Source organism: Rhinatrema bivittatum, chromosome 3 (genome assembly GCF_901001135.1).
Source record: "Rhinatrema bivittatum chromosome 3, aRhiBiv1.1, whole genome shotgun sequence".
Taxonomy (NCBI): Eukaryota; Metazoa; Chordata; class Amphibia; order Gymnophiona; family Rhinatrematidae; genus Rhinatrema; species Rhinatrema bivittatum.
Window position 1 is genome coordinate 582,735,388 of NC_042617.1, and position 26,881 is coordinate 582,762,268.

Below are 26,881 nucleotides of genomic sequence, written 5' to 3' on the forward strand. Positions count from 1 at the left end.
ATAAAATAACCTTGTTAGAAAACCTGGGGGCAAGCACAAAGTAACACTATTAGTGGGGAAAAAATACAAGCTGGGAATAAAGTAGACTGTGTGGTATTGCGAAGGCAGCAAAACTGAATACACAAAATAGGCCTTGTGGTTTTACATGCTTATAGTTTAGGTTTCTGTGTAGTTAGAATGTGCTACAAGTGTACGGAATACAATCTGAAGGCACACGCATACATGCACTGGGAGCCTGGGCAATACACCAAAAATCCTTTATATTCATGACCATGGCGGTGTAACGTTACTAACAATACCTTCACTTTCTGTCTTCTCTGTAACTTATGATTGTGAACGTATGCAGCTTTAATAATGTTAACTGAAGCTATTGTATATTATGTCATTAACTGCTGTTGTTAATCAGTGCCTCGATACGTTGTGTACAGAAGGATTTTAATGCATAGCTTCATGACAGTATGCAGCAAATAACCTTGTAAAATGGTGAGTGCATTATCAGCATCAATACATTTTTTATTCTGGAATCATATTTTCCACCAATACAGTGATTTTTCTGGAAGCATTTCCTGTATGAAGATTACAATTAAGGCAGTAAGTTTAAGCTAGGTGTACTTTTAAATAAAAGCTGTGAAACACTGATTGAGGTTGCGACATTAACGTTAACGGTCTGCTGCACAGTCATGCTGCCAGGTCAATAGGAAGAGACTGAAAGGGTGGTACTTACCAGCTGGCATAACAACAGTAAATGCCTTAGACTGAGGCCCCTGCCCTCTCCTGTTTGCTGCTCGAATTTTGAAAATATAGCGCTCCCCTGGCTGTAAGTCATCAATGGTGGCCGATTTTTCGTTTCCACGATAAGTTATGGACTTTCCTCCGAATGGCTTAAGAGCCGGGGCATATGAAATGATATATTCTGAAATGATTTGGCAGACAGAAGGAGAAAACTGAATACAGTCTGTTTGCCAGGAGACAGGCTGTAAAAACGCATGGTTTTTTTCAATATATCTGAACCTCAAGGAAATAAGGGTGATCAGGTTTACATGATCCAGAAACAAACAGAAAGACGGGCATTGCGGATGATCATTAGTGCTGTTCGGATTGTAATTCAGGTTCTTAGTGGTCGATAAAATATAAGTGCAAATCCAGGGGTCCAATTCACTAAAGGTCACTCACCGTAATAGAGCTGGGTGCAGTCAATATTACCACGCTATAAATATTTCCCCACTAGCATGCATGTGAAGAGCTCAATATTCCATAGGCCGTTTAGTGGACACATTATATCCAGCTAAAGTTAGCCGGATGAGTTGTCATGTATGTTCAGCGGCATAAATATCCCGCTGAATATATTAGCCTAAAGTTATCCAGCCTCATGTACCCAGATAACCATAAGAACCTAAAATAGCTATATTTGAATAGGGCCAGGTAGGTTTTTTTTTTATTTATCAAGCCTTCTGTGGGCAGATAATGTGCTACATAACCAGACATCTTTAAACGATAACCCGGCTAAGTAGCGCTGTCGTCACCAACAAATAAAATAACAAAAAGAATTAGAAGGCCAATGCCCTCCCTCCCTCCCCCAAAGCGTAATACAATGCCCTGTCAGGCGGTGCTGTCCTAACACACACACCCAGCCTTTTTAAAGACGCAGTGCCCCGGTCCGATTTTAACTTAAAAACATGGTCAGCGCGCCTCCCCCACCCCCCCACCAGGAAGAAACATGGTGCCTGGAACCTACCCGGCTATAATCAAATATAACCCTTTAGGTTTTTTTTTAGTTATCCGGCTATAATTTAGAGCAGTGGTTCTCAACCTTTTTTCGGCCGGGACCCACCTGACAGCTGGTTCTCACATGCGTGACACACTGAACACGTGACCGTCACGGGGCACTCTGCATCCACAGGAACCCCCTCGACCCCCCCCCCCCAACAATGGGAGCAGAACAGAACTAGGATATTCCCCTTTCAATTTACCATGCGAAAAAGATATTTCTGGTGTCATCTCAGTAACTGCAACAAACAGTTTTTATGCGCAATAGCCCTCCTTATGAAAAGGCAATAATTTACCACTAATGCATGTCCTACTGAGAAAGCACAACAAATAAGACTGATACAAATGCCTACACGCTAGTAAAACACCTCACCTCGGCCACACACATAGAAAGACCACAAATTACAAATATGGAAACAGAAACTGGAATGGAAACCCAAAAAAGCCACTCTGCATTCTGTGCAAAACAGAAATATAGCACCTCTCAGACTTCCAGGATCTGCAATAATGCGCACAAACTAATGCGCACAAAGTTACACCTGCATTATGGCACGCACTCAAACAGTAACAACCCTATCAAAGGCAACACTACAAATATTAAGCCAGGCCCTAAACATTACCCTTGTTTAATTGTAATTTTAGCTTCTCATCTCTAGTTTAATATTTAAGGTTTTGTTTTTTCTACCCCGGTTCCTTGTAAACCGACATGATATGATTGTATCATGAATGCCAGTATAATAAAGCACTAAATAAAGAAATAAATAATAAAGAAACACCAAAACACCTCCTATGAGGAAAACAGAACAAGCCAAGCTGCTATAGATCCCTACACAGAAACTACAAGCTTGCAGAACACCCTTAGCTGGGTCATACACGCAGAACACAGATAGACCCCTCCAAATACAGAATAAAGTGACCATCAAGTTAATGATTTTGTTTTTCCATTGTTGCACTGCATACACTCAGTCTGGCTTCTTGCTGTTTCCAGTTCAGTTTTTGTCTCAACATTTCTATTTATACATTTCTCAAGTAATATAAAATAATAATTCTAAAACTAGAATAATAAATATAATAAATGTTTCAAAACAGCTGATAAATAGAACAACATCCGATCATTAAAAACTTACAAAATTATTAAAAATTCTCTAAACACCAATAAAATATTTCAAACAGCAGACACATTACATAATACCCAATAATCAAAATGGCAGTCAATCAAGAAAGATAAACTTAAAAAGCCACCTTTACTTATCCTCTCCGGCAACTCTCCTACTCCTTTCCCTTGTAGGCCTTAGCACACACCAGAAGCAGCAATGGCTGCTGAAGCTCTGTTCTGATGCTCCTCTTCCTTAGGGTCCATGATTAGTCTGTCACACACACACACACACACTTTTTGTCACTCACACACCAGTCATCTTTCTGTCATACACACACACACTCACCTCCCTGACCTCTCTTTCTCACACACTAACACACACCAGTCACCTCCCTGACCAATCTTTCTCACACACACACACACCAGTCACCTCCCTGACCAAGTTCTCTTTCTCTCAGAAACACCAGTCACCTCCAATCTTTCTCTCACACACACAGCCACCTCCCTGACCTCTTTCTCACACTCACACACCAGTCACCTCCCTGACCAATCTTTCTCACACACTAACACACACCAGTCACCTCCCTGACCAGTCTCTCTCTCACACACGCACACACACAAACACACACGTCACCTCCCTGACCAATCTTTCTCTCTCTCTCACACACACACACACCCCAGTCACCACCCTGACCAAGCTCTCTTTCTCTCAGAGACACCAGTCACCTCCCTGACCAATCTTTCTCACAAACAGCAGTCACCTCCCTGACCAATCTTTCTCTCTCTCTCTCTCACACACACACACACACACCAGTCACCTCCCTGACCAAGCTCTCTTTCTCTCAGATACACCAGTCACTTTCCCTGACCAATCTTTCTCTCACACACACAGTCACCTCCCTGACCAATCTCTCTCACACACCAGTCACCTCCCTGACCAATCTTTCACACATACACACACACACACACATACACACCAGTCACCTCCCTGACCAATCTCTCTCTCTCACACACACACCAGTCACCTCCCTGACCAATCTCTTGCTTTCACACATTTTTTTCTCTCTTACTTACACACACAGTCTCAATCAAATACATTCTCTCACACACTTCACACATGCTGGCTCACTCTATCTCACTCCCTCACCCCCATCCCCAGTACACATGGCAGCTATAGCACAAGACAGCCAGTATGCTACTATTAAAGCAGTCGTGACAGGCTGGGAACTGCAGCAGGAGTGACTTATCCCCGGCCCCGCAGCAGTAAGAAGGCAGCACTCAGCTGTTTGCCTGTGCTGAGATCATCGCAGCACAGAGCAGTCAAGCTGAGAATGTGGCCGCGGGGATTTCCTGCCACACAGCTGTTTGGGAAATCCGTCAAGTAGCCGTGATGTGCAAGGGCTGTGGGAGCCAGTGACAGTATCTCTGTGGACCATTGTTGGTCGCACAGGTGAGTGGCCAAGAGCAGAAAAGCCATGATTCTAGCTGTAGGAGCCAGGGGAAGCTCCCACAATGCAGAGGCTGCAGGGAGGAGGGGCTGAGAATAGCGGCTGTAGGCTGTGGATGTGCAGAGCCTCGGGAAGCCAATGATAGGCTCCCCATGGTATGATGAGGCTGTGTTTTGAACTGCAGGAGCCAGTTGTAGGCTCCCCATAACCCGAGGAGAGACAGGAAGTGTTCCTGAAGGGAAGGGCTGGAGTGGACAGCTGTGTGTCAAGCCACTCCAGCTGCCAGCTCTCCCACAATGAACTTGGCCGCAGTCGTGAGTCTCTGAGCCTAGTGCCACTGCAAGAAGGAGAGAGGGAAACTGCAGAAGGCATTGGAGGTCTTACGATTTAGGCCACAATCTTGCTGATGTCAGTGATAACATCAGCGGGACCTGTAGGTCTGGAACAGGGGCCATATAAAAAAAATGTTAAACGCTGCAGACCTGGGGCAGCTAATCAACATATTTCCCAAACAGCCGTACAGCAGGAAAATCCTGCGGCCAAATTCTCAGCTGACTGCTCTGCACCGCAATGATTGCAACACAGGCAAACAGCTGAGTGTTGTTTTCTTACCTCCGTGGGGCATCTTGGGAGCCTTGGGACATGATTTCTGCAACAGCAGCATGGCCCTTTCTTCTTCCCCACGTGCCTGGTAAACATCACTTCCTCTTCCAGGCCGCAGGGGTGGGAAGAAGAAAAGGCCATGTTGCTGTTGCCGGCTTCCACAAACACTGCTGCCGCTCCACTCTGGGCTTGAAAGTGCTGATAGCCCGGGCAGCAACGACAGAAGGGTTCGTTGAAGAACTGTGTGCGTCTCGCTGGGGTGAGGAGAGGAAGGGAAGAGCAGCGGGAGGCCAGGAAGTGTGCGACACACCAGCCGGTGCTTGGCGACACACCGGTTGAGAACAGCTGACTTAGACGGATAAGAGGCTGAATATGCCACGTTTGCCATTTAGATGGATAACTTTTGAGCTGTCCGCTTAAATGGCTTTTGCATATCTACCTCAAAACTTTCAGAGGACAATTTTCTAAATAGCTTGCATTGATGCAAGTTACTTTGGGTGCTTTTATAAGGAAACTGTATGCGAACTTATCAAAGAAAAACTATCTGCATTGCTGCTCACTTCGAAAATTAGAATTAAATTCATGCCCTAAAAGCAGCTGTGTCATTTCTGCAACTATTACAGTAATCCATCCACATTTAAAATAAGGGCCAGCATTACAATAAACTGGTACCTTATCAAAAACAAATGGGCCTGCCAAATTAGGCGAAGGTTCATAAAACAAATTTTACAGATGGAAATCACAGACAAATTATTATCGATGAGCACCCCAAGATCCCTAACTTGGTTATTGACGGAACATGTCAGCTGATCATTCATCAAAAATTGACGAAGCTTCTTTAATTCTTCCCTACCTATCCAGATTACTTTGGATTTAAATGTGCTTAATTGTAACATGTTCTGAAACAGCAGTGATTTACAGCTATTCAAGCCTGCACGACAAAGCTTGAAGCTCCGAGATCCGGCAGGCAGAACAGATGGACACCAGGAAAACTGTCTTCAGAGTGAGGTCTTTGAGGGTAGCTCTTCTCAGCGGCAGAAAAGGAGGACCACCTAGAATCCAAACTCCTTTAGAAACCGGACTATATCAGGATGTGACGAAAGAGGAGCTCCATCCAGGTGACGGACAAGGGAACCAAGGGCTGCCCCCTGAACCCTCAGGGGATTGTATGCCAACCCCTTCTCCAGGCCTCGCTGTAACAAGGATAGTATCTGGGCTACTGAAGCACGACGTGGAGCTACACCTGTGGATTCACACCAGGCCTCAAAGACTTTCCACACCCGCACATAAGAGGTGGAAGTGGAAGTCTTCCTAGCCTTCAGGAGGGTCGAAATAACATCCTCCAGGTAGCCCCGTCTCCTCAACCTGCGTCTCTCAAAAGCCAGGCCGCAAGACAGAAGCGATCTGCCCGGTCGAAAAATACAGGACCCTGACGCAGAAGGTTGGAAGATGTCCCAGGCAGAGAAGTCTGTCCACCGCGAGGTTGACTAGGTCTGAAAACCACAGTCTTCGTGGCCATTCCGGCACCACTAGAATTACAGGACCTTGGTGAATCTCTATTCTTCGAAGCACCTTTACCACCAGGGGCCATGGCGGGAACACGTAAAGTAGGAGGTTTCGCTGCCATGGAAGGACTAGGGCCTCCATTATTTATCAAAATATACTTTTTCGTAAATGGAATAAACTGTATGTGTCTCACATGACAAATATATTGGACTAATGTTCTTTGTCTTAATCCAGTCCAATCTGACGAGAGCCTCGTTTCTCCCTGTTGCTCAGGGCTTCTTCAGGGACTTCACTTATGGATTTTTCAATATGATGTTATATAATTGCCTGGATTATCATAATCAATCAGTATCCACTGGTCCATCATATAACGTTCATGTCTGTTTCATTCACAATCTTTTCATACCATACTGATTAAATCATACTGCAGTCTCCTTGGCTCAGTATCTTCATTCAATATAATACAGTTATCAGCGGTAGTGGCTTGCTATAATCCTTTCATGCCTCCACTTAATTTGCATCTTATAACCTGCAAGCCATGACGATGTTAGCGTACACACGCGATTCACCAACGCTCAACTATTTCTCTTAGCGGGCCACAGCCTCGATGTTGTGTACCACTCATGAGTGCACGATTCCCCAGCCCAGGAGCAGATTCAGAGGCCTCGACCACGCCCCCGAAACACCCCCAGGCCTGAACCATGCCCGCGGCCCCGCCCCCGAATGATGTGCCGCCGTGCCACGCCCCCGACACGCGCCCCCCCCCCCCCCCCCCGGAAAGCCCCAGGACTTACACGCGTCCCGGGGCTTACGCACGCCACCGAGCCTATTTAACATAGGCTCGGCGCACGCAAGAGGAACTTGGGGCAGGTTTTCGGGGGGTATGCACGTATCTTACGCGCGTACCCCTTTGAAAATCTGCCCCATAGTGTGCAGAGGGCGGCTCTAGTATTGATATACCATATTTTAAAGCAAACTCTAAACAGACTAACGTTTTTCTTGCTTTCATGCACATACTCATCCAATCAGAAGACTTTCAAACAGTCATACCGAAAAGGTCAATAATAATTATGTTCATTTGAATTGTTTCCTCTGTCTGTGATATGAACATTATCTACTGAACTGTCTCTGAAATACTTTTGTCAGTGTTCTTACCTTTTATTTTTCCATTAGATTCTGGAAGCGGATCCCATGATGCAGTGACAACTGTTCCCTTCCCATTTAATGGCCACACATCAAAGTTTTCTGGTGCACTGGTGGGAGCTGAAAGAATATTCAATTATTCACAAACATGGGAAAAAAATTAGACATCCATCCAACATTCCTGTGAGCAATACTGCTTTGCTACACTTTGGGGTTCATTTTAAAACTACCCACATTGGTGGAAAATCTGAGGGCACTTTTAAGCAGCAGAATTTTCACTAATTTTCAAAGTGAAAGTGTTTGCGTACTTTCCTTTTGAAAGTCTTGGAAAAACTGCTGATTTGTGCAGTTAGCTTTTCCAAGAAAAATTCTCTGTACGCTTTTGAAAATTCAATTGAGGTGCATGTACGTGCAAACCCCTCCCTGGGAAGGTTTCTTCACACTTCAGGCAAAAGTACATGCAGAGAGGCTCCACATAAATTTAGGCTGGGTAATTTTCTGAAAGCCTATTTTCATGGGTACCCTACTATAATCTGAATAAAGCTGGGTAGGGTTTAACTTAATCAGGTAAACTTAACCGGATACATTTACACCTATTTAGTATTTTCAGAATACATCCAGTTAGGTTTAAAGTTAGCCCGATAACAATAGGAGAGTATATCCAGCTGAATACATGCGACAAGTTATCTGGTTAACTTTATCCAGAAAACGTCTCTGCCTGCCTTCTTACTGAACACGAACCACCAGGAGTTAAAAATACTCAGTAAAAATATAAAGCATTTTCAAACTTTAGTGATTTTATAGATTCAATTAGCAGGCAGATTTTAAAAGCATTGCTCAGGCAAAGACGCAATCTACACGCGCGTGCTGCCTGCGCATGAGCAGCAGGGATTTTAAGAAGCCTTGAAATATGCGCGTGCGTACTGCGCGCGTGGCATGGGCGTTCCGGGGACGAGGCCTTTACAGGCGCAAGTCCGTATTTTCAAACAGGATGACCATGGCGCGCGCAGGCTTATCACCCACGAAACTTTACTGCTGGTCCTGATGAGGAGCAAGTCTGGAGATCTCTAGGGCTTTTGGCACAGAGGGATGGTTCGCGGTCGAGTGGGGGGAGGGGGGAGCTTGCAGAATGAAGAGCCAGTGGGGCCTTAAAGACCTTTACACGAACTGGGCAGACTGGCGGGCTACGTCCCTCGCGCGAGCACGTTTTAAAATCTGCCGGCACAGGCGCGTAAAAGCCGCTGAAGCCCTGGCGCGAATACACGCTGGACCATTTATGCGTGGACCCTTTACGCGAGCCGCCTCATCGGATCACGCACGCAGATCCGCACGGGGAGGGGGGGTTTACATGATCCGCGTGTACTTGCACGCACGATCTACGTAATAGCCACATGCCTCCGCTCGCACGCCGACAAGCACGTTCATGGGGGCATGCCTGTTCCTTTCAAAATGGCCCCGTTTAAACACGTTATGAGCACTAAAAGGTGAATTTTAAAAGCCCGGCGCACATCAATTAGGGGATGCGCCAACACGTCGGCCTGGTGCATGCCAAGCAGATTTTTAAAAGCCGGCCCGATACGCACATTTTTGCCATTGCCCGTACAAATGAAAAGTTGTAAAACAGGAGTGGGGTGTGGTTGTGGTCTGGGATGGGAACCTAAAATTGGACCATAAAGTTTTGCATGCGCTGGCACGCGGCAGGGTCCCCGCTATGGACGACAAGTAAGATGCGAAACAAAAAAAATCTATGCAGATCACCATGTTAATTATTGTTCTTACATGTTTCTTATATTTATTTGTTATTTAATAGTTCTTCGTTGAATGTAATACTTTCAAGCAAGTTAAAATGTTCTCTGTAAACTGATTTGATTTGCATACTATGTAAGAAGATTGGTATATAAAAAACCCAAAAATAAATAAATAAATAAATTGTCCAAATTCTAATTATTGCTATTTGTTTTTAAATGTTCTTATTTTGTTTTAGTATTGTTTTTATTTTGTTTTATATATTGTTGAATGTTTTTTTATTGTAATCCGCCTAGCACTGAAGCCTGTTATTGGCAGAATATAAATGTTTTTAATAAATAAATAAAATCAATATTTGCACTCCAAAAAAAAATCAAGCCCATATAAGAATAATAGATTTGTAATCTCCATTACGATTTCTTCTAAGGGATATTTACTGCTATGGAAAATTTTGCTTTCTGATTGCAGACGGAAAGGCTATAGCTTCATCCTTTCACTGGGGGCTTCTATCTACGAAAGTCTGGGCCAAGCATGGACCAAGACATTTCCTGTGTGAATAATATGTCTGCACATACAAACTGTATGATGACTTTGATAGCTTGTTTGACTAAAAGGATCATTAAATAGAATATCCATATGCATTTATAACCTCTCTTTTTGGAGTTGCATTCAGACTCCACGTTAGTCAGCACAAAAATAAGCACTACTATTACTACTAGTTAGTACTACTATTAGTAATAGCAGTTACTGCTGCTTCTCAGTATCAAATTCACACCATAAACAAGTATTCACACCATAAACAAGTATTTCAATATCAGTGGAAGACTTCTGGAAACCTTTGATACATAGACTTTTTGGAGTTGCATAGACTTTTTGGAGTTGCATTCAGACTCCACGTTAGTCAGCACAGAAATAAGCACTACTATTACTACTAGTTAGTACTACTATTAGTAATAGCAGTTACTGCTGCTTCTCAGTATCAAATTCACACCATAAACAAGTATTCACACCATAAACAAGTATTTCAATATCAGTGGAAGACTTCTGGAAACCTTTGATACATAGACTCATTGTAAAAAATATGTTTTTCCTTCCATTCCCTTCAGGTGACAAATAAGAAGAGTAAGAAAGTGGAAAAAAACGTAGAATGAAAGTAAAATTCCAAATGAAGAAAATAATATTGACAAAGCAACATTTTAACTACTTGATGTTTTTTTTTACGAATGCCGGTATATAAAAGTTATAAAATAAAAAAAAATAAATAAATACTTTGAATGCCAGCTACTGTGAAGAAGCAGTTTCACATGGTGTCAGTCAGTCTGAATTCTGAAGACAGCCCAAAAGAGGAACTTTTGCTTGACCCCCCCCCCAGCAAATACTGTGAGCGCCAAGAACCCTTAAGTTAATGCTTATAATCTGCGTGTAAGTGAAATGACCGCCGCCTGATGTTGTGACTGAAATTTACAAACATTGGTCTGGGACTTGAGATGCTTGTAGCTTGCAATGTAAACAGTGGTGTGATACTGAATGGCTGCTGTGGTGGGTGGGCGGTAGATCTGACAGAAGGCACGTACCAGACTCCGGGGTCCTCTGGAAAACAGAAACACTCCACTGGCCTTCCTTTTCCCCCTGTGAAGCTCTGACGGAAAATTCATACACGGTGTCTGGTATCAGCTCGTCCACCAGCACCCGACGGTTGGTCGTATCCTTGTAGTCCCACCTGGCTGCTTCCCCTTTTTCCCTGTAACGTACCGAATAGTGCCTGGGGAATTGATAACAACACAAACACGATAGGCAAGGAGGAAAAACCTGGGCACTTTCACTTTCCTAGTCAAGTCCTCTGGCCTTCAAGGAGGTAACTTTATAACAGCCCCCCTAAATTAGGCAGCTGATAGACACCTAAATCCCACCAGTTTCCAACGTGGGCTTGCACGCTTAAATCCACCTTGAAAACTATTCTACCAAAATGTACCCACACACAATTGTTGTGTTCGCAGAAAATTCCCCCGCACACTTCTGAAAAAGCAAAAGTAAGCATGCAAACCCTTCAAAACTCTGCCCCCCGGAACATCTCCGCTTGATCTGGGTAAATTTGCATGCAGGTAAGTCAGGGCTTCCCAAACCTTTAGCCCATGTGACCCCATTTTAGCACTTGAAAATTCACAAGACCCAGAGGATGACCAACACAAATTAGCAGGGGTGCAGGCCCACTCCAGCATTCCCTCCACTCGCGCCCTCACCTCATTCCAGTTGATCCTCTCTCTCCATCTCCACCCCCTCCTCCTGTCCCTCTCCATCCATCCCTCTCAATCTCTAACCCTCCAGCTAATTCCCTCTTACGTCTCCCAGCTCTTCTCACCTCCCCAGCCCACTCCCATTCATCCCTTTTCTGTATCCCCCTAGCTGATCCTCTCTCACCCCTTTCCTCTCAACCCATTCCCCATTCCCTCCTCATTTTCATTCCCCATCCCTCCTCTACCATCTCCTGGCCTCTCCTACTTGTCTCCAACCTTATCTCACATCCCCCAGCTGATGCTCTCTCACCCCCAGTTCCTCTCTCACATCCTCCAATCTTCTTTCATTCACTCTCTCTCTCACCTTCCACAGCCAACACCTCTCCAACTGATCCAACCTTCAGACCCCTCTTGCATCTGATCCTTCCTTCAAACAGCCCCATCTCTGCAGGTACCGTGACCCCCCCACTTGGGATCCCAACTCACATTTTGGGAAGCCCTGGTGTACGTTTACCCGCATATCAAGTAGGCAGTTCTATAGCAGTCAAGTAAATCACTGACCACATATTAACCTTACGATAGCTTCTCCTATCTAACCTTTATAATATACACACTTTCAATGATTAGCTGTGAAATATGGACCTTCATATACCTGGGCAGTGAGCCCATATTATAATCATCAGTCCTCCTGTCGAATGTTTTCTTTTGAATTGTTATGCACATAAAACAATTGTCATGAGAAATCTTGAGCTTATCTCAAACAAAGTGAATGTTTATTCCGGTCCCTGACACGACAGCACCGAAAGGTTGCGCAACAAACGGGACTGGAGCAAACAGTTGGGGACTGGAATGAATAAATATTCAGTTTGTTTGACAGGAGCATGCCACTGCTTTCTAATAGTTACAGGAAAAATCGGATGAAATATGCATTGCTGGTCTGAAGTGCACCGGCAAACGCTTGTCTTCCACAGCTGGGGATGCACTGCACAATTTGCAACTGATACCGAAGAATAAACGTATAAAACGAGGCAAGAGACAGTAAAATTCCCATTGATGCCCACTGTTCACATTTGCTGGCAGGAGTTAAATCAGTATAAAATATTAAAGAAACAAGCGCAGAAAATTCAATCTCCTAACAAAGTAAAAGAGAGCAAGTCAGAGTAGAACAAAAAATATGTAACAATTTTTAATGTAAAAATGATGCGTGCATGATAATATTTAATACCACCTTTTTCATCATGCTTTAGGGAAAGAGTTTGCCTATGCACTTCCTGTAACAAGCACATGTTCCAGAAAAAACAAGGGCTCTACTTTCTTAAGTGTTTTTGTCCATAAATATAAAATGGGAGAAACTATTTTGAAAACACAGACCCCTCCCTAGAGCAAACTGGGCTGTCCACCAAATTCATGTAAAAAAGACTAGAAATAATTTGGGGGTTAGATTTTAAAGTTTGCATGCCTCCAAGGCTGGAAAACCGGGTGCTAAAGCACACCACAGGGCAATCAGATTTACTGGGAAACTTAGCGAGCCCCCACTCTGCCAATATATCGGTTTTCAGTGGTTACAAAACGAACATCTGTAAGAATAACACAATAAATATAGAAGTACCTATCTGATACAATCTTCTTCGCTTTTTCAAACATTGGATCCAACCAGGAAACAAGTACAGATTGGGAAGACATAACTCGAACACTTACATCTTTCGGCTTGTACAGATCATCCTCCTCCTCTGAAATGACAGGCACCACTACAAGTTAATAACGACAAGTTCAGAGAACTGACCCTGAGTGAAACAGCATTTGAGCCACATCATAACAATTAGCAAATACTTAGGAGAAAAAAAAAAAGAGAAATCCTCCAAATGCATTAACAATATTCCCCCCCAAAAAATAAATAAATAAAATGAGAAAATTAGTTTTAAAGTGTCAGAGACGATGGGTAGACAGGATGAGGTCCAGATTCAATGCATTTGTCCAGCAAAGTTTGGCAATTAAGCCAAACACCAGGATTTGAAGAGAGAGAGAGAGAGAGAGAGAGAGAGAGAGAGAGAGAGAGAGAGAGAGAGAGAGAGAGAGAGAGAGAGAGAGAGAGAGAGAGAGAGAGAGAGAGAGAGAGAGAGACTGACTAGCCATAATGTCCTCTCCCTATATCTCCTATGGGAGGCCCACCTAGTAACTCGAGGCTAGGTTTAGGTAGTAGTGTAGGGAGTTAGGGGCCACTTTGACATTCAAAGCGAGACGTACGAACAGAACAGTGCTCTCTTGTGAAGATTTGATGACCTTCGGAGTGAGGAAACTCACTCCAAGATGAGATTTGTGCAAGGTTCTCTCAACCTAGCTTGTTGGACACTCTACCTGGGTAACATCAAGCTAGGTTGGGAGAACATTGCACAAATCTCATCTTGGGGTGAGTTTCCTCACTTCGAAGGTCATCAAATCTTCGTAACGCAAGCTATCACACGGCTTAATGCTACTGAAAAAGGTGTAGTTAAAATCAGCATTAAGTCTGTGCGATAGCACTTCGCAGACTGGTAAACCCAGCCCATTCCTCCTCTTTTTCGGATTTGCATCACACCATACGATATGGTGCTATCGCATGCGTTAATGGGGCTTTTTCGCATGTGAAAACACCTTACCGCATTTTGATAAATGACCCCCATAGCCAGATAACTTTAGGACAGCTGAAAAGCAGTCCTAAAGTTAGCCGAATAAACTTACCCGGCTGACTTCATGTTCTGCAGTGTGGCTGTGCCACTGAGTATCCTGGCTACGTTTATCCGGCTAACTCTGCCAGCCAGTTGGTGCCAGTCAAAGTTCTAGAAACTTTGACAAAAGTGTTCCGTGCTTGGGCTCCATCCTGTGATGTCACCCATATGTGAGGACTAACATCCTGCTGTCCTGTGAGAATACCTGTTACAGGTAAGCAACTTCTGCTATATTTATGATTGTTGTGTGGAATCTGTTCCACATGGACTAACAACTGTTCTAGCATACAGAAATGATTTTAATTTCTCTACAAAAGTGAAAACAAAATTCCCATCCTTACGCTTAACATTACATCTGCACGGACACCTTAACACAAAAGTGTATCCTAACGCCAACACTTGGGGTCTCAATTCTATAAATTCTTTCCGCCTAACCTGGGTAGGTCTTGATAGGTCTGGGAATATTTTAATTAACTGACCATACAATTCAACATTTTGATTCAAAAAGAAACTCTTCATAAACCTCCTAATGTCTCTTTCAGTAACAAAGGACACGAGGAGGGTCCTCTCTCCATAACTTCTATGTCGGAATTTTCAATAAATTGAGTTACATTTTCCATAATCCCTATCTGAGCACCTCCTGGTTTTCTCATGGATTTCATTAGGAAAAAAGCTTTGTTAATTATCAGCAACTGTGACTCTTCAAATTTTAGACATTCAATCAAAAATGTTTTCAATGTAGATTGAACTCCTTCACCCAACATTCTGGGGAAATTAAGTAATCTTAAATTTAAATGCCTAGACTGGTTTTCAAGCATTTCCAATCGCTTGGAGTGCTTTCCGATGTCTTTAATCACTTTAATGTTCACAGTTTGAATTTGACTCGTTGCTTGTTCAACTGTAACCAGCTTATTTCCTAGGTCTGTTATTTAGGCTCCAAGATTCTGATTTACAGAATGTAACTCCGCTTCCATCTCTTGATTTTTTTTGTATCACAGTCAACGATTAGCTGTCCCAAGCTAGCCACCAAATCCCAGAACTTTTCCAGGGTGACCACAGTCGGTTTTGGGGGCAAATGTAACTTACCCCCCACTCGAACCATTGATAATCCTGCTGCCTCCAGTCTCTGCGCCTCCAGGATCTTGCGTTCCTCCTCTGCGGGATCTAATGGGGATATAGATGAAACTTTCCTCCCAATATCCGCTCCACCGTTGCTCCCAACGGGCTTGAGGTGTGCTACCGGTCTGGTTTCGCCACCTTGGCGTCCCCCTCCCGTTTGGGTGATGACATCATCAAACTGCGCCGGTTCCTGGAGGTTGGCCCGTGTCGCCGGGGCCAGCGGAGGAGGACAATCCGGGGGGGCTAAGCGTGGTTTCCCCTGGTGGACTCGGAGCAACCCCTTCGACATCCACAGCAAGGAGTTCCTCCCCCGTTTTTTCCGGCATTGAGGCGGCAAAAGCTGTAATCTTCCTCTGTCCGGGAGGTAATGCAGGTTCGGGAGGATATACCCGCAATTTACCCTTCCTTTTTGCAGTCATTTCATAAAAGTAACAGACACTCAGAGGAGCAGCTTTATGAGCCTTTCCAACTCATGGTCTAACACATTCCTCCATTTTAACATTCCAAAAATGACAGTTTAAAAATTAACAGTTTAGTAGAGTCCATAATTCAGTACCATTTTTCAATGTCCAATGATTCCTTAAATCTGAGTGTCATTTCATTAAAAAAAAAAAAAAAACTTTCTTAATATTTGGCTCTTTGGATTTATTAGAAACTCATAAACAAGGCTGCAGAAAATGACCATATGGCCTATCTACTCTGCCCATCCACTTAACATCTCAATTCTACAATCCTTACCACTCCCCTCAGAGATCCCCTGGGCTTGTCCCAAGCTTTACTGAATTCAGATACGGTCCTTGCCGCCACTGGGAGGCTGTTATTTTGTCTTAAAATTCATCAATGAATGATCCATGGGCCCTAATTTATTAGTTCTATACAGCTCCTACTCTCCTCACATTTATATGGTAAACAAACACTGGAGAATAAACCAAAATTATGAGTCTACTATGTGATTTTCTTCTTCTTTATGAGTAAAGAAATTACTATATGAATGCTTAAAGTTACAGAATTCTGTAGGGTTGGAGTATTATCCTTAACCCATAGATTAATGAGTGCTGTCACTGGCTTTCTCTCCCTAACACATACACAGGCTCTCTCACACACACTGGTGCTCCTCCCTCATACTCACACAAGCTCTCTGCTCCCCATATACTTACATATTCACTCAGAGACTCTCTCTCCATCTCACCCCATCTGGCTCTCTCACATTCACACACACACAGAGGCACTCTCACACTCATTAGCTCTCTCTCGCTCACACACACACACACACACACACACAGGCTCTCTCACACACACAGGCTCTCAAAAAGACTACCCAGACTGGTAAATGCTTGTGAGTAGTTTTTCTGGGATAATTTCCATAAAGTGTATGCAAGTGCGTACTTTCCCTTTGAAAGCTGGTGTATGGGTAATTGACTCGGATGAGCACAAAGCTCTAGATGCTTCACCTAGGGTTGCCAATAGTCCGGATTTTCTCCAGACAGTAAAGAATTTTAAGGTATTGTCCGGAAGCCAGACAGAGGGCTAAAATGTCTAGAAATTGTCCGGATTTTAACCCTGAATTCAAGCACAACAATTATTTTTTGCACTGCATTTTGTCACCTAGCCTAAAGGAGCTGTGGTTGAACTCCACGGCCAAAAGTGGTATTATACCTCCTGAAGGCTGCCCGCCTATGGAGTTGCCCCCCCCCCACCCCCTTCTCCCTGCTGCAATCTCAGCCCCTGGTACCCACCTATCTGCCCATGGCCCAAGTTAAAAAAAAAAAAAAAAAGGCTCGTCAGGACTGCCAGCGCTTCGCCTTCCACCCGAAGACCAATAGTAAAAGGCCCAGCAGGGGCCGCTGTCACCTTTCCTCCCACCCGTGGCAAAACAAGAGAAAGCCCCACGAGGCCACCGTTGCATTACCTCCCAACCCAAGGTGAAAAAGGAAAAGGCCCTGCGGGGCTGCCAACACCTTGCCTCCTGCCCGCTGTAAATTTTAGCTTTAGTTTGGTTTTGATTGCAGGAACGATGCTGCGGTTTTTAATGATGTTGTGGGTAGATGTGATTGGCGGGGGCAAAAAATCATCCTCACTTAAATAAATAAACAACAGAATAAACCGAATAAAATAAATCAACCTCAATTAAATAAATAAACAACAGAATAAACCGAATACAATAAATCAACCTCAATTAAATAAATAAACAACAGACTCCAGTATTGATCCTTTCTGGCATGGTTAAACTTTGCTTGAGTGTAACTTCACCTCTCCCGGCCTGCGTGCACTGCATTCCTCTCCCATTTGTCTCTGAAGGACGCGGCTACCTACCAGGGATTTTCCGCTTGGTTACAGGTGCCCTCTGCACGGGCTGACTCTGTCCTTGCTTATTCTTTGAAGGCAGGGAGACCAGATACACCGATTCGGATGCTGCAGCGAAAATAAAAAACAAGGGGGTGAATCGTCTACGAATCTTATCGCAATCAAAACAGTTCTTAAAGAGTCTGTCATGCATTTTGACACTGGAATTCATTGGTAAATTTCTTCTGGACTATTTGCTTAGCCGTTATCACTTTCCTCAGTCAGTCTAGCTGTACAAGCATTTGCTATTTGGCTACTACATTTGGTGATATGTAGATCATAATCCATGAGTCACGTGGCAAAAAGATCCCAGATCCCAGGCTGTGGTCACTGAAAACAAAATTCTTGGTACTCTCGCTTAATGTTTCCTTGTATATCATTTGAACACACTGTAAGTGTGTAAACCACACGGGTTCTACTATCTCGCCTGAGTAATACTAATATTTACACTACCACATTTTAAGATGACATTTTAGAGAATATTTATTTATTTATTTATTTATTTATTATTTTTGTTATACCGAGTTTCATGATAGGCATCACATCAACCCGGTTTACAAATAACAATGTGTGTAAAGTATAGCGTAACGTAATAAATATTTCCAATACAACTGTGAACTTTAAATACAGAGAATCAATTAAAAGGTGTGAGAAAGTTACAATAAAACAGGGAAAATTAACTTGGAACTGGGAGAGGTTAAACAATGCAATATTTACATTTCATACAATTAAAGTAATAGTGTAGCAGAGTAAATAAATAAGCCTATTTGAATGAATGTGACGGTACATAAATATGAGCGGTAATATAAATAACCAAGAGAATAAATATGATCCTTTTGTTTAATGTATCGCATTCTTACGTGCTGGTTATCGTTCTAATGTAGACCGAAGTGATATGTAACTTGTTACATGAATATCGGTATATAAAAGTGCTAAATAAATAAATAAATACATATACTAACAGGTGTTATTCTAATCTACATATTTTATTTCTTTCGTTTGCCTTTATCTTGTCAGAATAGAACTAAATACAGGCATAAATAGGAATACACTGTAAAATATCTAGATACAAATTTTTCTGATATATGCAGTCTTTTTATTTCTGTCTTGCACACTTCCGTGTCCTTCGTACATCACTCTAAAACCTGATTCTTGAAATGCTCCTTTCCCTGTATCTGACTTTCTCCTCCTTTCCCTTAAGAGCAAGCGGTACCTGAGGATCATTTAAAAAAAAAAATCAGTTATCAATGCATTTATTTTCTATTTACTTCTATTTTTATAAGATCTTTCTGCTGTTTCTGTAAATGGAATTGTTTCTTTTCTGTCAGCAAGAACTCTGGGTCTCACAGAATTATTTTCCAGAATTCTGCAGGGACCCGCCATCGCCTGAAAGGCTGACTGCACTTGTATACAGGGCTGTACAAACCATTTGCCTTTGCACTGTGTCCAAGAGCACAAGAATTCTTCTCTCCACGCTATTAATGTCTCTCATTCTCACTCAAACCGACAGAAATACACTAAGGTCCAGATTTTTAAAACCCTACGCGCGCGGGAGTTCAGAGGATTTACGTTCTAAGGGGGTTTACGCACTCCCTGCCTATTTTATAAAGGCCCGGCGACGCGCGTAAAGCCCCAGGAAGCGTCTAAGTCCCGGGGGCTTTGAAAAAGGGGCAGGGAGGGGGGCGGGGCGGTCCGGGGGCAGGGCGGGGCCAGAGGCCTCCGGCACAGCGGCCATTTGCCGCTGTGCCGGAGGATCACGTGCTGGCATGCTGCCGGCGCGCGCAACTTCCGCTTGCCCAGAGCAGGCACAAAAGGTAAGTTAAAGGAATTTGGGGGGGGGGGGGGTTTAGGATAGGGCTAGGCGGTGGGAGGGCTAGGGGAAGGGGTGGGAAGGTTAGTTTAGGGGGAGGGAACGGAGTAAGGCCGCGGGCCTCAGCGTGCGCAAGATGCACTAGTGTGCACCCCCTTGCGCGCGCCGACCCCCAATTTTATAACACGCGCGCAACTGCACGGGCAGGTTATAAAATTGGGCGTCCATGTGCGCGCGCACCGGGTAGCGCGCGCACATGGACGCCCGTGCGTAGGTTTGAAAATCTACCCCAAATATCCTAAGATGGGAAACTAAAAAAAAATATTTTGAAGCACAGTTTTGATAAATCAGTGATATAAAATAGCCTGGATGTGTATAGAAGTCAATAAATTAGAATGAACTAATGAGGAGCGGCCCTTCTATATTTTTGCTTTGTTATACATGCTACAAGCACAATATTTTGAGAAAGTAATAGAGTTCTCATACGTGTAGTCCTGTGGCAAACTCTATGAATATCTAAAGACACTTTTATGATTATGACCCAGAGATTACGAACTGCATTGGAACGACACGTAAAATGTTAATTTACATTAAACAGGAGACATAGAAACGTAGAGATATTGGGCAGGCCAGTGAGCGGGAAACCTATCTAGGCAAAGTTGCCCAGATATCAGAAGAGAACATAGCGGGCTAAGGGGGTCATTTTCAAAAGCGATCGCATGCGAAGAGAGAGTCGGGGCGGAGTCAGGGCGGAGTCAGCCCCAGAAGAGGAGGAGTCGGGGTGACACCGGGGCCGACTCTGCGGAGACATCGCTGGCAGCGAAAGGTAAGGACCCTTATCGCCGCCAGTTTCGCCATAAAAGGTGTAGTTATTTGGTGCGAAAGCTGGCAGCCAGCGCACCGCATTGGTGCGCTGGCTGCCGGCTTTCGCAGGCCCGCCCCCCACTTCGTCCCCCCCGTCCCCCGTTACCGCCGGATTCTCTAAGGTCTGCGACCTTAGAGAATCCAGGCCCAAGTCTTGCATTGAATATACCCAGTTAAAGTTACTCAGATAAAGTTACCTTTAGGACAGTTCATTCTTGTCAACAGACTTACCCAACTATCTTTGTCCAGCTAGAGTTGAACCTCATCACTTTTTTGTGTCAAGCTTAATTTTGTGCGGGTAGTGAGTTACCTGGACGGTATTTAGCAGAAACGTGGGGCAGAATATTCACATCTCGGGTTCCGTCTGGGTAACTCGAAAATGTACCTGAACAATCTCTCTGAACACTGCTCAACCGATACTTGTCCTAACCTGCTTAATTAAATCTTCAATTATCTCTGCAGAGCACACAGCTTACCGACTTGCTTCACCTCGGGAGCTCTATCATCATGTTGCACTGGGGCATGATTGATCTTCCTTGTTCTCTCTCTGTTTCCAAGGTAAAATCCACGGAATCTCCGTGGACTGCTTAAGCCCAACGAATGGGGAGCTTTCCTCTGACCAGACGCCTTGTCATCTACAGATTGATCCGGGGTCCTTAGTATTCTTCTTGGCGTGTTCTTCTCTTAAAAAAAAAAAAGGAGACAGGCTGGTGTTACAGCTACATGTTGCACATTAGGAGGCTAATTTTGTTAAGTCAATTACCCGTACAGCGGTTTTCGAAGGGAAAGCACGCACTTACATACCCTTAGAAAATGATCCCAGAAAAACTACGCACAAGCGTTTACCAGTCTGGGTAGTTTTTCTGAGAAAAAAATATGCACATTCTTTTGAACATGTAAAACCCCCTTCCTGTCCTCATCCCGGGAGCATCTCGCCTCACTGCAGTTAAAGGTCCGCACGTACAGGCCCTATGCATGGACTTTATCTTGAATACCAGGGCAGGCAATTTTCAAAAAGCCCATTTACACAGAAGACCTGTAGAAGCCTTTTTTTCTTTTTTTTTTTAATTGCTCACGCTATATGCAGATAAAAGTATGCATGCAGTGTCACTTAGCATGTACTTTTACCCACAGGAGTTCTTGGAGGCGGGGTTTGGAATGACACGCACAGGAGGTCATTTTCAAAGGCGTTACACATGTAAATGTAACATACTATCGTAGCAATTTTCAAAAGCCCATTTACATGTGCATACGAGACCCTCAAAATACACGCATAAGGAAAGGTCTCTGAGTAAATCTGCATGCGTATAAAAAGGGGCAGGGCCAACAATTACACGTGAGTAAGTTGCTTTTTATAAACAATTTACACATGTAGATCTGGCAGCTTCCTCTTGTATATTTACACCTGCTCTGTGTCTGGACTAAGTGATAGTAAATATCTTAACAGGGAAGTAACGATTGGGTGGGAGTGCCTGAGTGAAATACTGAAGAGCCAGGAAGGTCTCAATGACCGGGTGAACTAGTAGACCAATCGGTAAAGCTGGTCATTTCATTGCTGCATGCATGTTAGAAAATCTCTCCCGAGTTACACGCATTAAACCCAACTTAAAGGGGGGTAACTGCATATAAACTGCAAATAAAATCTCTACACGTATATTTTGCAGTTGTATGCTACTTACCCAGATAAATTCCGATTGATCCAGCTAAGTAGCTGTATTTATTCATCTGATTTAGTCACTATTTAGCCAGATAAGTCAAACAGCCAGATATGTAGCGTTTTAACACTAATCCATCTATCTGACATAGACTTTAGACTTACCCGGCTTTCCTTCTACTTAGCCAGATAAATCACAATTTATCTCGATAAGTGCCACTAGTAAGCTGGATAACTTGGATCTTATCTAGACAAGTGTAGTATATATTTATGCAGCTTTTTTTACACACATGCACATGTTGCAGGGTACATCTGCATGTATTTTATATCTTGCATATAATATATACATGCAAATACAAGGATAGATTTTCATGCACCCATATACACGCAGATATCGTGGCAGGCACAGCTGTTTGAAAGTTATCATCCTTATGTGCACTTAAGAGCATAAAACCTATTGACAATTCAATAGCATATACTGTATTTTATCAATTTTCAAAACCCCACTTACAAAGTGCATTTGCACATGTAAAACTCCATTTTTTTTATTTTTATAAATTCATCTTTATTCAGTTTTAAGCAAGTAAATGCATTTAAACATTAGTCCATAAGTAAAAATAGTCCATATGTGCAATATATATGCAGGTATATTTTCTTAGGCAATTTTCAAAATAAAACACCACATACTTTCACTTTGAAAATGATTGTAAAGTGCACAAGTAAAAAATACCTTCAGACTTTGAAGATATGCGTCCAGTATAAACATTAGCTCCAAAAGGTATTGTCATCTTTTTTTCAACTGTACAAAAACTACAAACCTCAAGAACTGGCTCCCTTTATAACAGAATAAATAAAATGCTCTGTGCAATATTTTAAGAACGTAAGAACATAAGAAATTGCCATGCTGGGTCAGATCAAGGGTCCATCAAGCCCAGCATCCTGTTTCCAACAGAGGCCAAACCAGGCCATAAGAACCTGGCAATTACCCAAACACTAGGAAAGGAAACTGTTCGTGTTCGAAAACACATTTCTCAAGTTTAGCGTATAGATAATGATCTTGTAGTCCCCTTTAGCATCTGTTTAACATGTTCCTGGTACAGAGTCTGAGACTGAGAATAGATGAGTATGTCATCAAGGTAGACCACAACATAGAAATATAAGAGATCTCTAAAAATCTTATTCAACATGTTTTGAAAGATTGCTGGGGCGTTGCAGAATCCGAATGGCATGACACGGTATTCATAATGCCCGTCTCATGTATTAAACGCAGTTTTCCACTCATCGCTCTCTCTCCCTGATGTGAATGAAATTGTAAGCTCCCCGCAGATCTTGGTGAAGACCTTGGCTCCTTGTAGGCAATCAAAGAACTCTGAGATGAGAGGTAGCAGGTAAGGGTTATTTTTTGTGATGGAATTAAGGTCCTGGTAGTCAATACAGGGCCTGAGGGTGCCATCCTTTTTGCCACAAAGAAAAAACACACTCCAGTGGAGGAAGAAGATTTATTTATTTATTTATTTAACATTTTTATATACCGATAGCCGTTTGCACATCGTACCGGTTTACATGGAACCATATGGAAGGCCACCAAAGGGGTGTATCCTTTACAAAGAACACAAAACAGTGATAAACGGTGATAAACAGAGATAAACAAAATAAACGTCAGATGCTAACTTATATAAACCAGGAAGAAAATAAATATATATACAGCTTATACAAGTAAAAATGGCATATATACATTGGGAATAGTTAACAAGAGGTTCGAAAGGGAGAGAAATAATTTGACAAGAGATTTAAAGGGTAAGGTATAAGAACTGGAGGAGGGAAGAAAACTGAAAGGGTGCACAACTAAACAAGTTGGGAAGGGGCAATTGGGAGGCTGAGGGTGAGCAGAGGTAAGTCTATTGAAATAGCCGAGGCGTTGAGGGATTTAGGTGAAGGCCTGCTGAAACAGCCGGGTTTTTAATTTTTTTTAAAACTTGGGTGTAAAGGTTTCAGTGCGGAGTTCGTGTAAGATGCCCGAATAAAGCCACTTGCCAAGTTCTCCTTGATGTACAGACTCATGGCCTCGGTCTCTGGAACAACTAGCGAATAGACCCTTCCCCTTGGGGGTACCTTGCAGGAAGAACATTGATACCACAGTCGTAAGAGTGGTGCAGAGGCAGGATTTCAGCCCGCTGCTTCAAGAATACATCAGCTAATTCAGCATACTGTGGAGAGAGCGCTGGCATAATAGCAGCCAGAATCAGGCGGACCAGTGGATGAAATGGTGTGAGATCAGTGGCAAAACAGAAGGAGCCCCAACATGAAAGTTCCAGGCACTGCCAGTCAAGGCCGGTTCTTGTTGAAGTCAGGGTAGACTAAAGATAACCAGATTTACAGCGCAGGGAATCACACAAAAGGAGATGGTCTCCTTGTGGAGGAGGTCGGTCCGAATGGTGAGAGGCACTGTAATCTTCAAGAGACATCCTGGGACAAGATCTCTGTACAACAAGGAGATGGTTTCCGGGTGTTCCAGGACGTGGTAGAAATCTGTTTATAAATCAGGGCTTGGTCAATGAAATTCCCTCCCACTCTGGAATCCAAGAAGGCCTCTATATCCAACTGACAATGCTCAGTGAAAATGGAAATGGGAACCAGTAGCTGTGAGGAGGAGAGATTCCGGCCTAGGGTTGCCTCCCCGATTAACTCTAGGCACGGAAGTTTCCTGATTTGTCTGAGCACTGTGAAGCCAAGTGTCCATGGCCAGTGCAGTAGAGGCACAGGCCCAGCTGCTTTCTTCGGAGCTTCTCTTCTGGGGAGAGTTTAGCTCAACCTAGCTGCATGGGATCTTCTGGTACTTTGGGTTCTGGAGATGACCCCAGTGCTACCAGGCACCAGATAGCTTTATTCTCCTGAGCCCTTTCATGGAAGTGATGATCAATGTGACCAGCCAACAAGATCAAGTCATCCAATGAGTCAGGACATCTCAGCCAGCCAACTCATCTTTGATTCTGCTGGAAAGGCCTTGCCAGAAGATGGCAGTGAGACTCTCCTCCCCCCCCACCCCCCCGTGCAGTTCAGAGACAAGCACGCAGAACTCTATGGCATACTCCACGAAAATTCAGGAGCCCTGCCAAATCCGGAGCAGGTCAGCTGTCAAGAAGGATATTCAACCATGTTTTTCAAAGACTAGTTGAAATTGCTGGAAGAAGTCTGGGAGATTCTGGAGCAGAGGATCATGTTCCCATATGGGAGAGGTCCAGGCTAGCACAGTACCACTTAACAACGAGACATTATAAGTCACCCTGGACCGATCAGTGGGAAAGTGCTGGACTGCAGCTCAAAATGCATGCAGCACTGATTGATGAATCTGCAGCATTCATTGGGATCCCTCTGATAGCGAGATGGTGGAGGGAGCTGCAGGACCATTTGAGGTGGAGGCAAAGGGCAGGGAGGAGGTGGAATTGCCAGAAGAGGTGCTGGCATCAGGGTGCCCATACGAATCATGAGTCTTTCAAGCAGAGCAGTAATCTGGTTTAGGATCCCCTGCTGTTCTTGGATGTGCTGGGCCAGACCTGGAATGGCCTGGAGTGAGGTCAGGTCCACTGAGTCCATGGCTTCAGCAATCTGTAAGATCTGTGGTCCCTTGCTGCAGTGGCAAGATTGGCTCAAACTATGGAGGAGGTCTCGCAGGCTCTCACCGACAGCTGGCGGAGCAATGCAGAGAAGATACTGACTAGGAACGTCAACTATACCAACCCCTTTCCAATTGGGTTTAGACAACCAGCAGGTCTTAGGCTAGATTCTCTGTGGTTATAGCATAGGAATCTATCCAGGGCCAGACTAGGGTCAAAGGCAGGTGGCAAACAAGAAAAATCAGTGTTCTCGCAAGGGTCAGAGGCAGGCATCAAGCTAAAATGGTCAGTGTCCAGGCAAAAGTCAGAGGCAGGCAGCAGGCAAGAGTGGTCAGAGTCCAGGCAAGGGTCAGATCCAGAAGTCAGTCCAAGAAGATAAAAGGATACAAGGCAAGGAAAGCTGAGGAGACAAGATGAGGATGGGCTGGAGAGATGAGGCAAGGCTGGAAGGCAGGAACAGGAGCAGCAACACACACTACACTTCCCAGTTTAGACGACCCATTGGTGAGGCGATGCTAGGGTGCACAGCTAGGCCTTAAGAACAGCCTAGAGACAGCCCATGGAAGAGGGAGGAAGATGAGGTAATGGTGGCATCTTACTGTGACAAGCTCACCGGGCATCTCTCTGGCAGCGAAGGAGTGCTGCTAGTTGAGGGTGGCTCCTGGCACTGGCAAGCGTTACACATATTCTCTGTTTATTTTCTTTTAACCAATAATTCTGTTTTCAACTATATTTTCTAGCATTTTTCCCGGCACTGACATCAGAATTACTGGTCTCAAGTGTCCTGGATCAACCCTAGAGCCATTTTTGAAAACTGGTGTTACATTTGTTTTATGGAGTGTCCCCTAGCCCTAGTTCTATATGATAGGGTAAATAACCTTTACTTACATACCTATCCATTCCACTTATGATTTTATTGATCTCTTATCGTATCCCCTCTTAGTCATCTTTTCTCCAAACTGAAGAGCCCAAACGCAAAAACAGAAAAACAGAAAATAATGGCAAAGAAAGCCCATATGGCCCATGCGGTCTGCCTTCCACACTTCCTGCTTAGCTCTGCATTGCTTTCCTCTCGCCTCAGAGATCCTCTGTGCTTATCCCATGCTTTCCTGAATCCTGGCACTGTCTCCATCTTCACCACTTCCACTGGGAGGCCGTTCCATGTGTCCACCGTTTTCTCTGTAAAGTAATATTTCCTTAAATTACACCCAATTCTTCCCCCTTTCACC

At 43.8% G+C, this 26,881-nt stretch overlaps 1 protein-coding gene across 2 annotated transcripts in view; it reads right to left on the minus strand.

Annotated features, from left to right (window-relative positions):
- The window catches only part of FNDC1 (fibronectin type III domain containing 1), a 341,854-nt gene that overhangs the window by 190,740 nt on the left and 124,233 nt on the right, over nucleotides 1-26,881 (minus strand). For both annotated transcript variants that reach the window (XM_029596630.1, XM_029596631.1), the window contains exons 2-7: nucleotides 20,861-21,067; nucleotides 17,681-17,779; nucleotides 13,153-13,273; nucleotides 10,884-11,071; nucleotides 7,576-7,683; nucleotides 725-913 (exon numbers count right to left, since the gene is read on the minus strand). In XM_029596630.1, coding sequence (XP_029452490.1) covers nucleotides 725-913; nucleotides 7,576-7,683; nucleotides 10,884-11,071; nucleotides 13,153-13,273; nucleotides 17,681-17,779; nucleotides 20,861-21,067 — 912 coding nt within the window. The remainder of the gene's footprint in view (nucleotides 1-724; nucleotides 914-7,575; nucleotides 7,684-10,883; nucleotides 11,072-13,152; nucleotides 13,274-17,680; nucleotides 17,780-20,860; nucleotides 21,068-26,881) is intronic.